Source organism: Protomyctophum bolini (genome assembly GCF_963924005.1).
Source record: "Protomyctophum bolini genome assembly, chromosome: 12".
In the NCBI taxonomy this organism is placed as follows: domain Eukaryota; kingdom Metazoa; phylum Chordata; class Actinopteri; order Myctophiformes; family Myctophidae; genus Protomyctophum; species Protomyctophum bolini.
In genome coordinates this window covers 31,511,232-31,526,651 of record NC_137873.1, presented here as the reverse complement: position 1 = coordinate 31,526,651, position 15,420 = coordinate 31,511,232, and the positions used below count along the sequence as shown (strand labels likewise).

At 44.8% G+C, this 15,420-nt stretch overlaps 1 protein-coding gene across 1 annotated transcript; it reads left to right on the top strand.

Annotated features, from left to right (window-relative positions):
- The first annotated feature begins 210 nt into the window (after positions 1-210).
- On the top strand, positions 211-14,385 carry capn10 (calpain 10). The gene is made up of 13 exons (XM_080777744.1): positions 211-472; positions 1,835-2,109; positions 2,823-2,954; positions 3,547-3,743; positions 4,715-5,031; positions 5,686-5,830; positions 6,711-6,877; positions 7,806-8,065; positions 9,015-9,217; positions 10,397-10,661; positions 11,362-11,564; positions 12,671-12,716; positions 13,108-14,385. The coding sequence occupies exons 2-13, from the start codon at positions 1,966-1,968 to the stop codon at positions 13,135-13,137; spliced, it is 2,109 nt and encodes a 702-aa protein (XP_080633870.1). The 5' UTR covers positions 211-472; positions 1,835-1,965; the 3' UTR covers positions 13,138-14,385.
- The last annotated feature ends 1,035 nt before the right edge of the window (positions 14,386-15,420 follow it).

Genomic DNA, 15,420 nt, shown 5'->3' with positions numbered 1-15,420 from the left:
TCAGAAATACAGCAGCTTATGTTATAGGCCTAAAGTTCCTAAACGTTAATGTTGTGTGTAGGTACAACATGCGTCCACTCGGTGGCGCCCATACCCAACAAAGGAAGGATTCCCATGCGTTCACAACCAAGAGGTGTCATTCCCGGAAGAGGCGTGACGAATATTATTATGTTCCTTCAGAAGCCTCACTGCGCTCAACGTCAACGATAATGCACAATCTTGCGGTTCTTATGGGAATAACGCCATGGTATCCGGACCAGATTTTTACCTACTTTTATTTATTTTAATATTCTGAGTGTGAGTGGACGGTGTGTGCGTGTAATGATTAAGCGACGTGGAGACGATCTGTCCATGATGTTTGTTTTGATGACGAGCTAACGGACGCTATGCTAGATCAGATGTGTTGTAAAGTAATGAAGATCACCAGCAGCAAACAACACGCCCTGAAGTGATGCAGGACCGGCGGCGAGAGGTAGGTTACTATGGCAACCGAAGGATGCGCTGACTCCAATTTGACATGATGTACAATTAACACACGTGGAGATGTTGGTAGCCTCGTCTGTGGTTTCCATTTGGCAGTGGTTGAAAGTACATATTTACTTAAGTGGAATTTGTACTGATGAATTTGTACTTTACTTGAGAGTATTTGCAATATCCGGTACTTTTACTTCTACTACACTACATCTCAGATCCAAATATTGCACTTTTACATCACTACATTTATTTGACAGCTTTAGTTACTTTGTACATTTTGTAGACTAGATACATTACCCACTTCAGCCCTATATACAATAACATCTTGGCCATTTGAAAATATACAATCTACAAGCTCACAAACTTGAAATGGGACATTCTGCAGAGTACTTTCTACTATTTCTATATTGCAGTATTGATACTTTTACTTACTTTAATGCTGAGTACTTTTTCCACCACTGCCTGTGGCTTCCATTTTATTTTGTTCCATTCGTGAACACTATTCAATTCAAATGAGCTTTTATTGGCATGAGGAAACAATGTTTACATTGTGTCAAACACATAAAACAACTAAGTTACCGGTAAGAAACAAACTTGGGACAGTATGGGATAAACAGCTATGAACTGGCTGTTAATTAGCCCTGGAGCATGACTGTCATGAATATCATTCACATGACGCTTGTGAAGTAAGAGCGTCATGTGAACCATGGCTAGCTGTTAATAGTTATATTTACATATTTACTGTCAGAGTAGCTTGCAGGTAAATGAGCTATTTATATAGCTTTTCTTTTATCCAAAGTGCTTTACATAGATTGTGCATTACATTCACCCATTCACACATGATGGTGGAACCAGAAAATGGCCACCACTGCTGTGCCCGGTCCAGGGACCTCTGACCACCAGGTGTCCAAATGGACAGTGGTACAGTAACTAAGACATTAAGGCTAAAAGGATAACACATACAAGTCCTGGTGGGGACTTGTTTGTGTTACACAATACATGAACTGATTTTGACATTTTGAATCTACGAGAGTTCAAGTGGTCAGTGCGCCCAGCCGCCCATGGTAGAGAGAGCGAAACCCCATGCCTCAAAGTAACTCTGAACATGTACAAAATGTGCAAAATCTAAGGTGCTTACCCTGCTGCCCCACCTGTCCAATTATTAAAAAGCATTTAATCCACTCTGTTTCGGAATCTTTCCTCGTCTCCCCAAAAGTGTGCAACTGGTGTTTTCGTCCAAGATAGATTTACAAACAATTGTATGAAATTGGGGGTCCATGGACTAATGCATCTCAAACCGGTGATCCTTGAAGTTGAGAATCACAGCAGTGCTAAATGGCTGATGTTTTTCCTGAGGAAGGTGTGCGCACACAACGTTGGTGAATTGACCATGGATGCAGTGCAGCTGATCACAGCCAGTTGATCACATCAGGCCCCGGCAGCGTCAAACAGGAAACCAGCCAGGTGCAGAGAGCCAGCCAGCCAGCAGCCATGAAGGAGGACTGGGATGAAAGCAGAGGTGGTGAAGGTCTCTTTGAGGACCTCCACTTCCCCGCCGACGACACATCATTGTTCTCTGATTTCTCCACGCCCATCGCCAGCCTACAGGGTGACATCGTCTGGCGTCGCCCGCAGGTATAACAACTAGACTAGTAAATAAATGACTGGCTGTCTTAAAAATCTGCTTGGCCAGTAATTCCCCCTCAACTTTTACCTTCAACTTTATTGTCACATCATGACAAATGACACCGATGCTTTCCTGGTTTTAATGGGTTATATACAGTACAGTGACACAACCTCCACTCCTCAAATGAAGTGTGACTTCTTTAATGAAAACAAGTTGCTGCTTCTATCCTCTAGAAAATGTTAAAATAAATAAAATATGTGGTATTTTGATTATCAAGCAATTGTTCAGCCTCTAATCCAAGTCAAATGTACCCTTTAGAATAGGATAAATGTTTAGGTTTGGCCTTTTCAACATATTATATTATAGTAAGTTATCTTAACAACTTTCACCCTGACGTCCCTATGTTTTGGAACGAAAATTGGCGAAACGTTCAAACATAGTGAAAATAGCAGATATACAACCTCAGACATTGCGACACATTTTGACAGGCATCCATATTTTATACGTTGGCTTTTCAAAAACAGCTGAACATTTTAGAAAAATTGTGTTGTAACACAAATCTTCTCATCTGGGGGTTCCTGTCACGAAACGGTTTCAGATGGGGGTCCACGGCAAAAGATAAATAAATAATTAATTCTATAATATATTTGAATTTGGAGGGTCCTTGGAATTAAACAGTTTGAGAACAGTTTAGGTGTAATGGATGTGTGTTCCTCTGTAGGAGATATGCCAGTCTCCTGTCCTGCTCCCAGACAACATGCACCAGGCTCATGCCAAGCAGGGTCTTCTGGGAGACTGCTGGTTCCTGTGTGCCTGCACCGTCCTCCTGAAGAACCAGCATCTGTTGGAGAGGGTATAATAACCACAATGCACACAATCTGTTACAGTACATGTCAATGAATAATGCACAGATAATGAAGCATCAAAGTCCCTATACTTTAGCGCTTCTAGCCAGGCATTAAGTTTAGACATGCGATGAAAAACCGATGTCCAAAAACGTTCACTGAGTTTTAACAAAAAGTATTTATTCTCTGTCACTTTACTATAAATAAATAAAACAAAATAGTCTAAACGCATACAGAATCACTACCGGGTTTTGCTTCTTGTCATCAGCAACACCTGGGACTAATTATAGACCTCCTAAAGTATCTAGGGCAACTTTGGCCTTGACCATGCCCATGCAGTGACGTCCCAAAATTAGAAATAAACCAAACAGAAAATAAATGTCTCTTACATATATATTGTGTCTCTTGTTTTGCTATAGCAACGTTACATATTTAAATAATATCGGCCGAAATATCGGCCGATATATCGCTATCGGTAACGGAAACCTAACTCCTGGCTTCGGCACTAGCTTTGATTGTATATTAATGCATACTAGTTTATGTTGTTCTAACATACTCTGTGCTGTGTTGTGTGTGTACGGTATGAATGTATGTATGTAGGTGTTACCCCCAGACCAGCCACAGTGGGGCGCTAGTGGGTACAGAGGCCGCTTCCGTTTTCGTCTATGGCAGCAGGGCCGCTGGGCAGAGGTAACCGTTGACGACTTGCTGCCCTGCGTCGGCGCCGCACTCTGCTTCTCCCGATGCCACGCCCCCAATGCATTCTGGGTAGCTCTGCTGGAGAAGGCTTACGCCAAGTGAGTGTAGCAGAGTGGCTCTGATGACCCAAAACTAAAGTCTTAATACTGTATCTCCCCGAGCTAAAGGGAATTCCCTTTGGCTTAGTGGTTAAGATGTTGGCTTTCCGTGCGGGAGGCCCGGGGTTCGAATCCAAGGAGTTACCCGTGAATGGGCATTTACAATGCTTTTGTGAAAAGATTTATTTTGTCGAATACACAATTGTATTGTAATACACAACAAGTGTTTGAATGTAACGTGTTGTTTTTTTTTATTTACTTTGGTTTGTAATGTAACAAGTAAGGATGGCATACAGAGATCTGTGAGGTCAGTGAGGCCCCTTTTCCACCAAAATAACTTTTGTTCTAGAACTGGTTCATTTTTAATTTTTCATGGTTTATATCACATCTGCATCTTCCAACCTGAATAGTGACAGCCCACTTTGGTTACCACTTGGTTCCAGTTCCGAACGAACTTTTAGGGATCTGAACAAATTAATTTTGTTCAAAAGTAGGCAGGGAAAAAGAGCTGAAGCGGTTCTACCCTGGTGGAAAAGGGGCCAGAGTGTGTACAGTGCGTGGTTGGTTAATGAGAACGAACGGTGTCGGAGTGTTGAAGAGCGGCGGAAGTACGAGAGGCGGTGGCTTAGGAGTGGCTGGATGGTAACCGCTTGGTTGCCAGTTCAAACCCGGGCTTCCCCAGAGTTAGTGTCGAAGTGTCCTTGAGCAAGACACTGAACCCCTAATTGCTCCTGATGTGCTTGTTGGTGCCTTGCATGGTTTCCACTGCCATCGGTGTATGAATGTGTGTGTGAATGGGGGAATGCAATGCACAATCTATGTAAAGCGCCTTGGATAAAGGCGCTATATAAATGCACCATTTTTACCATTTACCATAGATCAGGGTTTCTCAAAGTGTGCGCCGTGATGCAAAATCCAGGGGTGCCTGCAAACATATAATAGATAACGTAATTATTATTATTCATGTCTAGGCTTCATGGGTCGTACGAGCGCCTCTGGGCAGGCCAGGTGTCCGAGGCCCTGGTGGACCTTACCGGAGGCCTGGCAGAGTGTCTCAGCCTGGGGTCTGCAGAGTGTCTCAGCCTGGGGTCCGCAGAGCGACGGAGCCTGGGGTCTGCAGAGCGCCTCAGCCTGGGGTCCACAGAGCCAGCGGTGGAGGAGGAGGAGGTGGAGTGGGGGACGAGTCAGGACAGCGACCGTGGCCGGAGGAGACGGCTCAACCTACACCAGCTGCACGCCGTCAGAGATGGCTGCTCTCTCAGCTGCTCCACTCACAGCACCCCCACAGGTCAGGAGGGGGGAGGCCCAGGGCGCTTAATTCACCTCTTGTAGGTTGGACGTTGTTTGTGGAACTACTCCATGACGAGTCCCTGAAGTTAATTAAAGCCGTCAAACGGAATGTTTTATTTTAAAATCTGCCTGGGAAACATCCTTTTTCATAATTCAGATGAAATGAGATATGTGTTTTTCTTTCTTACAAAAGCTAAGACCCACCACATGTACTGTATGTGCACGCTTGCAGGCACGCACACATCTGGATTTTTTTAATGTTTATTACATTTTTTGACCAATTCAAAACAAAATAGGGAACAGCGGGTTGTGAAAAAGTGAAATGTGTGAAAAAGTGAAATGTGTGAAAAAGTGAAATGTGTGAAAAAGTGTGAAAATGTGGAATGTGTGAAAAAGTGAAATGTGTGAAAAAGTGTGAAAATGTGAAAATGTGTGAAAAAGTGAAATGTATGAAAAAGTGAAATATGTGAAATGTGTGAAAAAGTGAAATGTGTGAAAAAGTGAGAGAGAGAGACTTGTTGCTAACGGGGTCCCGTTAGCAACAAGCTAACAGCATACCAGTGGTACTACGTTCGCTAAGCAACCTCCAAACGGACTAGGCCTCACACCCCCCTGTGAACCCCTTTGTGACCTTGCCTGTGTGTCCCAGCAGGTGGCAGTGGTGAACTGGGTCAGCACCACGCCATGAGTGTCATGGAGTGGGTGGACGTTAGGAGGACATCGGGCGGGACGGTCAGACTGCTCAGGATCCGAAACCCATGGGGTAGACGCAGCTGTGGAGGGGCCTGGACTGAGAGGTGCGTGTGTGTGTGTGTGTGTGTGTGTGTGTGTGTGTGTGTGTGTGTGTGTGTGTGTGTGTGTGTGTGGGTGTGTGTGTGGGTGTGGGTGTGGGTGTGGGCGTGTGAGATGTATGAGTCTTACTCTTACATGAACGAATTACCTTTCTTAAGCATTTAAAGAACCCATGAACAGGAAGTACCCTAACTGTGTTATGTATTCAATTAATAGAATAATATATTTTAAACCACCCAGACAAATTAGAATGATTATAAAAATATAGAAAAATCACTTTCAAAGTGATGAACAGGCTGTAGTATTTCTGCTAATGAACTGAATGTGAAGCAGTGATAGAATTCGTTTTGCCAGAAAATGTAACTTAAGACTGGTGTACGGTAGTTCCGGGCCTCTTCCCACTTCCTTCACACGTGTTAGTTATCGGGTCAGGATGCTGCTATTGTGCGTGTTGGCTCGCTGGAAACACTGCTACACCAGTGGCTCTCAAAGTGTCCTTGAGTGGGTTTCAAATGACCTTGTACGGGTGTGTAACTCTGAGAATGTACAAATGGATCCAAATGAAGTCGCTAGGGTCAATTTGGTTCAATTTGTACATTCCTCAGGGTCATGGGGGTCCTTGAAATGAAAAGGTTTGAGAACCACCGTACACTATTAAAACGGAACAGAGCCTTCATTAGTATCGTCGGTAACACCTGTGAAGGAAGTCGGAAAAGGCTCAGAAGTAGGAAGAGTTATTTGCGTGAAGCCTGTTATGCCCTCAGTGACAGTGCCAGCGTGTCATCAGGTGAGGTGTTTAGCCCCACCCAGAAAAAACTGCTCTCAGCAGGAAATGCCCAAAACAGGGCTTATGTCTTGTGTGTTTCCTCTGTCTACTGTGTCCAGTGGGGAAGGCTGGAGCTCCGTGGACCCCGTCTGTGCTCTGAGCCTCCAAGGCCGGGCGGAGGAGGGCGACATCTGGTTGGACGAGGCTGAATTTGTGTCGCAGTTTGACGATGTCACTGTAGGCTACCCCATAAACCGGGAGGGCCACCTGCAGAGCATCTATACTGGTACTTATCTCGTTTTATCTGTGACTTGGGATGTGTGCAGCTAGTCGACTAGTCTATTAAACGCTGTTGCTGCTCCGGCTAGTCGACACTCGCATGCTAGTCGGTTAAGACCTGAGGCCAATTCTGCAAATGCCCTCTAAGGTTTGCACACTTTCAAATTTTTTGTATATCTGGCTAAACCGTTATTTTGTTCAACCGACTCGGATAAACCATTAGGGTTTTACAGTGTAGATTTGGGTCCCTGAGATTGTAAAATATTGTATCAAACGGTGCTTCTATGCTAAATGTATACGTACGGAATAATAAAACGGGCAATCCTTGAAATGGAGTTAGAAAGGCCAGGCTTGAGCAACTTGAGAGGTCGGCCGGCTGCAGCTTCTTAACCCCATGAACAAGAAAGTAACGCACCCACTCATGGAACAAAGTTCAAAAGTGTTTAATATGCCGCAGCGGTCATCAAACAACGTGCGTGTTTCGGCCTATTTGCCTTAGTCAGCGTTTCTGAACGCTGACCGGTCTCGACTCAATATCGTTCGTTGACTGAAGCGGTATATTAAACAGTTTTGTTCGTGTGGATGGTTGCTTTGTAGTTCCTTGGAATTAAGACTTGAGGATTCTACAAATGTCTGCTAAATCCTAACGATTTCCTGAAAAACGTATGTTTCAGTGATTCTCAAACATTTGCATGTCAAGGACCATCAAAAGTTTGAGTTAAAAAAATGTTTGCTTTAAAATAAATTAATTATACATTCAAAGATTTGCACAAATCTTCCACGGTTATTCAAGAATAGCAGATCTACACGCTCATAAGTTGGTAGGTGCATCTGCTATTTTTGAATAGCCAACATCCCAAATAACAGCTAAAGTGTTTACACAGATGCTTTCTTCTTTCTGGTTTTAATAATGGCTTAAACATTTCCAACAACAGGAAATGTGCTGCGTCACAGTAGCCAGGCGGTGGGCCGCTGGGTGAAGGGCCAGTCGGCGGGGGGCTGTCGGAACAGCAGCGGCTACGCCACCAACCCCAAGCTGTGGCTCAAAGTGTGCCAGAGTGGAGAGGTGCTGATCTCCCTGCTGCAGCACAGGAGACGCAGGGCCACGGCCACGCACTACGCACGACCACCGGAGGGCGCCAACAACGCTAAACACCAGCACTACCTCCAGGCTATTGCTCTTCACATGTGGAAGGTTTGTTTTTTGATGTGACTTTTCATTCATTCATTCATTCATTCATTCAAACCTTTATTTATTCTCGAAAGACATTGAGGTCATCCTCATTTGCAGTGTCGTCGAGATACACATAATACAATATTTCAAAGCAATAAACAAAAACGGAACAGAACAATAACATTTCCTCATCGTGTGACGTAGCACGTAAATTGGTGATAGCGTGTGTGTGCACTTGTGCGACCGTGTGTGCGTGCATTTAACCTGTTAACACCTGGAACGCATCCGTGTCACCTTGAAAAATAGCAGACCTACAAGCTCATAGCGCAGCACTGACTGAGTACCGTGCTATGAACTTGTAGATCTGCTATTTTACAAAAATCGTGACATTTTGTAACGTGCAAATCTTATTTTTCCACAGCGAATGTTTTAACTCAAATCTTTGCTGCTGGCGGTCCCTGACTCCCTGGAACATATTTTCAGCCAAATACAGATCATCTTTGGGGTCTTTGACATGAAATAGTCTGAGCACCACTGCCGGAACACATATCAGGATTCAGGAACACATCTGTCATGATTAAGAAGACATTTTGTAGAATCCGGTCTCGCGTCTCAAAGGGTTTAACCCATTTTGGGGCGGGAACCCCTTTTGGTGTTTTAAGCATTATGTTGTACTTTACGAGCTTGTAGATCTGCTATTTTTTGGAAAATCATGAAAATGTGTCGCAAATCTTTTTCAGAACGAACGTTTTAACTCAAATCTTTGCTTCTAGGGGGTCCCTGGAACAACACACTTTGGGATGGGCCAAATACAGATAATTCTGGGCGTCCTTGACAAGAGAAACATAGGTTTATCAGAAAACTGTCAGGATTTAGAAGGCATTTGTAGAATCGTCCTCGGGTCTAAATAGGTTAAGAAGACATTTTGTAGAATCCGGTCTGGGGTCTCATAGGGTTTAACTGCCGCCAGGTGGAGAAGAAGCGTTTGAACCTGGGCAGGACGCTGAGCAGCCCTCCCTGTGCGTCCACTCACTGCCACGCCTACGAGAGAGAGGTGGTCCTCCACGGCCACCTGGAGCCTGGCTACCACCTGCTGGTCCCCAGCACCTTTCTCCCGGGAGCCGAGGCCAGCTTCCTCGTCAGGGCCTTCTCCCTCTGCCCCGTATTCCTCAGGTAATGAACACCCACTGACTGACTGGATGGAACCATGCTTACAAACAATAGTGCAAACACTGTATATTTTTGGGCTCCCTGGAAATATATTCTCATAAATAGGTTTCATATATTTTTGGCCTCTTGGGGTGCCTAGAGGCACACTTGGTTGCCCGTGCGTGTGTCGCACGCTGACTTACAAGCTCTCTTTGTGTCGCAGAGACGTTGTGAGCATGCATGGGGTACCAGTAGGTTAGTGCACACAGACCGCATTGTGAGTTTGAAACCGACTCCGGTCGTGTCTCTCTCTCTCCACTGTCTTTATACTCTCTAGTCTATGTCATAATTTGAGATTTTCTCTGCATTCATGGCAACGTAAGAGAACTGTTTTAAGATGGCCTCAGGTCTAAATGGGCTAGCTAATTAAGCAATAATTAAGCTTGTTGTAGATTGTCTATATTTTAAACAATGTTTAAATGTTCGCCTATATTGACCAACATAGAAATGTCTGTTTGAAAGTTGTTAAGTATGTCTTTGGTAAAATAATATTAACAAGATCATTTGGATATCTTTTGACATGTTATTTTTGGTATACACTGGAAAAAGTGTAAACATATACCTAACCTGTTATACGTAAGCGCTAAATTGGTGTTCATGCACCGTCTTGCAATGTTTACAACAGTATCCCTCAGTTCAGCCTACCAAGCTAAGTACTGTACTTAAGTACAATTTTGAGGTATTTGTACTTTACTGGAGTACTTCCAATTTCCAATACTTTTACTCCACTACATTTCAGAGGCAAATATTGTACTTTTACTCCACTACAATTATTTGAAACTTTTAGTTACTACCAGTAGTTACTTTGTAGATTTGAATTACTATTACGAAATATACACATTAAGCACTTCAGCACTATATACATTTCGGCCATTTAAAAAAAAGAAAATAGCTAAGTGACACATTGTGAGCTTGTAGATATGCTATTTTCAAACGTTTTCTTTTGTACATTTGAAAACTTCAAATGGGACATTTTGCATAATGAATACTTTTACTTTTGAATTCCGGACTTTTACTTGTAACAGTATTTCTACATTACAAGTATTGATACTTTTTTTTAAGTAAAACATGTGAGTACTTTTTCGTTTTTTGTTTTGCGTTTGGATGCGTGCATAATGAACTGTGCCTCCTCCTCCTCCTCAGTGTCCTGAAAGCCCCGGGTCCATCGCTACCGCTGGCCACAGACGGAGGGGAGTGGGAGACCGGCGTCTTCCGTGGCGCGTGGGAGGCGGGCACGACCGGCGGAGGAAGCAGGAACTTCCCCTCTCACTGTCGCAATCCCCGTTTTCCGTTCGCCGTTCGCGAAGACCCGGCGAAGACGGCCGCGGGAGCCAACAACGTCAGAGTCGGCCTGCGCCAGAACCGCGCCGACACCGACCTCCATCCTATCGGCTTCCACATCTATAAGGTCCGTCGGTCGTTGGCGTTACGTTAATGTAGCCGTGTTTGTGGCTTTGTGCATGACTCTAGGTTGCCTTTGTCTCGAGACAGTGAACTGAGAACAGGGAAGGAGAGTTGTAGAGTCATCTGTATTTGTTTTGCATTTGTTTTGTCTCGGTGGAAAATAATTTCCTCTCTGAGGACAGTAACTCTAACCCTAACAATCTCTTTTGGTAAGCGGGTAAATTAGAACATACTGTAGGGATGACATACTGTTATCAGCTAATATGCCGGCCTATGCCATTCATTTACAGTAATATTTTGAATACTTCAGTTGTCTTGTTGCACACTACTGTTTTATACTGTTACTGTACTATTTTCATTACTTTATATTTATTCCTGAATCCGTGGTTCTCAAACTACTTAATTTCAAGGTGATAACTCCCGCAAGCGTACATGTGGTACCCCCTTGTGAAACCACTGTCCAAGATAGTTTTTTAATTACACACTGGTATATCGGATCGGTACTCTGTATCGACCGATACGCAAGTCATGGGTATCAGAAATTGGAGAAATTGGTCTCGGTACATCTCTATAGTCTACATGCAATACACCTTGAGTCAGCTTGAAGCTCATCTTATACTTATACTTAGTCGCATGAACGCAGCGTGCAACTAATATATAAATTGAGTCCCAGCTGTTTGGTCTGATATGAATGTGTATATCAGGTCCCGGAGGAGGAGGAGGGAGTCCCCGAGCCGACTCTCCCCAGGGGCGAGGAGCCCGTGTCCAGCTGCGTTCCTCACTGCTACATGCAGGACGTGAGCCTGGCCTGCCGTCTCCCTGTGGGCCTCTACGTCGTGGTGCCCTCCACCTACCAGCCTGACTGTCCAGCCAGCTTCACTCTGACCGTGGCTCACACAATACACAGGTCAGTCGTAGGGCCCTCCTCCACCTAACAGCCTGACTGTCCAGCCAGCTTCACTCTGATGGTGCGTTCACACGGGCAGATGTAAAAGATGCAACGATGCAACGGTAAGGTACACGCAGTGTATTTGTAGCCGTTGTAGCTTTTGCAGCAGCTACAAACGTCTTGTCTGATTTGCTCCGTAGCTTCACGTCGCTGGCTTCCATTGACAATGAATGGTAGACTGCGTCTTTGCGTCGGCCCGTGTGAATGCAACATGACACACAATACACTGGTTAGCACTAGGGTTTAGGACCCGGAAAGGAACCGGTTCTTTATCAGACCAGGGATTGAAGAATTTCCGCCGTATTTGGAACCGTTTCTGGAACCGTTTTTTTTATCACACCGTCAGAGCTGGTATGTGGACAACTGGACATGACGTCTGCTATAGAATTACTATACCAGTGGTTCTCAAACGTTTTAATTTCACTCTTGAGAGAGTGAAATCGTTAAAGGGAACCGTTAAGGTTCACTGTTAAGGCACCTGTCTGTCGCTTTGTGGTCTGTTACTTTGGTGCAATGGTGGAAAAAGTACTCAAATCTTTCAATACTGCAATGTAGAAATATTCCATTACAAGGAGAAGTCTGGAATTACAAATTTACTTGAGTAAAAGTACAAAAGGGTCTCAAAATGTACTCTTAAAGTACCAAAAGTAGAAAGTACTTATTATGCAGAAAGTTTTCAAAAGTATAAAATGTATAAACAATCCTTTGAGAATGGCAGATCTAAAAGCAGATCTGCTATCTTGCTAAAAAGGATATAGGGCTGAAGTATGTTTTGTTATAATAATGTTTTCAAACAATTGTAGTCAGAGCAAAAGTACAATATTTGCCTCCGAGATGTAGTGGAGTAGATAGTAGAAAAATACCTCAAAATTGTACTTGGTTACTTTCCATCTTTCATTGACACTGCTGGTGCAAACATAATGTTATTACCAATATAGATTTAGTTACCGGTAGTTAAAGTTCAATGAAAACCAGAGTAGATCAAAGTTACGAATTGCATCTCTAATATTGCCTGATGATGACATTTACAGTAATTGATAAAGCATCTGCCTTTTGTCTTGTAGGAGAGTGGTGAAAAGTCAGGAGAGGCTTGGGAGATCCATTCAAGAGGTCAGTAAAGCCAGATGTGAGCTTGTAGATCTGCTATTTTTCGTACCATTTTTGACCTGACCCAACATACATACTACTCACACATGCACAGTTTGTCACCCTCAAGCTGCCATTCATACAGAACCCAACGATTTGTGGAGAAAAAAAACAAAACAACGACTTAAAAAGAAAGTTTGGAACACCCGCATTAGAATGACGACAACTAGCTCCATTCTATCTCCATCTATGAAACAATTCAAGACCAACGTGTATGTTGGGACAGGATTATAGGCTGATTCAGGCCAGGGTACATGTGTTTTGGTCTGTATTTCTCCTTTAACTATAATACCACTGGTCAGCCAATAGATGGCAGCATTGAATGCTCTCTCTGTGTCTCTGTGTGGGTCGGCAGGTCTCTCACATCTCGCTGATGCGGAGCTAGTTCTGAAACAACGATGTGGGTTCACCTCTCTCTGCCTCTTGGCCCGACATCACAGGACCGTCTCCACGGGCGCTCTGAAGAGCCACATGCTGTGTGTGTGTGTGTGTGTGTGTGTGTGTGTGTGTGTGTGTGTGTGTTTCGCCAGTGGCTGACAACGCAGACAGGGAACATTATGTGGAAATGTGTGTGTGTGTGCGCGTGCACCGGGACATTTCAAAACCCTTTCATCCTGAAGCGGCAAAGACTAGGAGGACCAGTGAACAGTTACACACACACACACACACACACACACACACACACACACACACACACACACACACACACACACACACACACACACACACACACACACACACACACACACACACACACAGAGAGAGAGAGAGAGTGGTGATTAGCACATCAGAGCTTGTCGGTGGGCTGGGCTGCTAATGAAGGATGACGGGGCTGGCTGGTGTAAACAAACAGCCGCCATTGAAGAGGCCGATCTCTCTCTCTCTCTCTCTCTGTCTCTCTCTCTCTCTCACCCACTAGAGCGCCTGCCGGCCCCAGACAAAGGGCTCTCTGATGAAGCTGCTCAAACTGAGGCCCAGGGGCCGGCCGAGGAGACGGGCTTCCAGACGGACGGAGCCGACCGCACCGTACAGTAGCTGTCACCATTACACGTTTTGTAGTTGACGAGGAATTGTCACACAAATAATTGCGATTATTACAATTTAATTGTGTTTTTGGCGGAACACGGTGTGACTAAATTTGACTGCCATTGGATTGTTTTTCATTTTCATTTTTTTCATATGTCATATGAAAGCAGGGAATGATAGCTTCAAATTGACATTGGTTGTTCAGTTTGACCCACCAGTTTTGGAGATATGGCTTATAGAGTAATGTCTTGCAGAGAAACAGCGAGTTGAGAAAACAGTCTCATACCCCACGCACACAGCCACTCATACCCCACGCACACGGCAGCGACAGATCATGGACAGTGTCTCGTTCTTTCTCCTCAACGACACTTTTTAACGTATTTGTTTTTAGAAAGTCGTTTTAAATTTATTTCGTATCTTTCTACGTTATTTTATTCCTTTGTAATGTGTTTTATTGTTGACGACACCGTCGAGGAGCTTTGTACCAAAGACTTGTTGCACAGCTCTTGTTGTGTACCTTGTGTTACTCTCGAGTGACCGATTAAATTAAACTGTGTTGGACTGCTCTGACTGAGCCCAGAGCAGAGTGGCAGGACTCATTCAACCAAACCCTATACTGTACTGTCCCCCCATCCCAACCAAACCCTATACTGTACTGTCCCCCCATCGCAACCAAACCCTATACTGTACTGTCCCCCCATCGCAACCAAACCCTATACTGTCCCCCCATCCCAACCAAACCCTATACTGTACTGTCCCCCCATCCCAACCAAACCCTATACTGTCCCCCCATCCCAACCAAACCCTATACTGTACTGTCCCCCCATCGCAACCAAACCCTATACTGTACTGTCCCCCCATCGCAACCAAACCCTATACTGTACTGTCCCCCCATCGCAACCAAACCCTATACTGTCCCCCCATCCCAACCAAACCCTATACTGTACTGTCCCCCCATCCCAACCAAACCCTATACTGTCCCCCCATCCCAACCAAACCCTATACTGTACTGTCCCCCCATCCCAACCAAACCCTATACTGTCCCCCCATCGCAACCAAACCCTATACTGTACTGTCCCCCCATCGCAACCAAACCCTATACTGTACTGTCCCCCCATCGCAACCAAACCCTATACTGTCCCCCCATCCCAACCAAACCCTATACTGTACTGTCCCCCCATCCCAACCAAACCCTATACTGTCCCCCCATCCCAACCAAACCCTATACTGTACTGTCCCCCCATCGCAACCAAACCCTATACTGTACTGTCCCCCCATCGCAACCAAACCCTATACTGTACTGTCCCCCCATCGCAACCAAACCCTATACTGTACTGTCCCCCCATCCCAACCAAACCCTATACTGTACTGTCCCCCCATCCCAACCAAACCCTATACTGTCCCCCCATCCCAACCAAACCCTATACTGTACTGTCCCCCCATCCCAACCAAACCCTATACTGTACTGTCCCCCCATCCCAACCAAACCCTATACTGTCCCCCCATCCCAACCAAACCCTATACTGTACTGTCCCCCCATCCCAACCAAACCCTATACTGTCCCCCCATCCCAACCAAACCCTATACTGTACTGTCCCCCCATCGCAACCAAACCCTATACTGTACTGTCCCCCCATCGCAA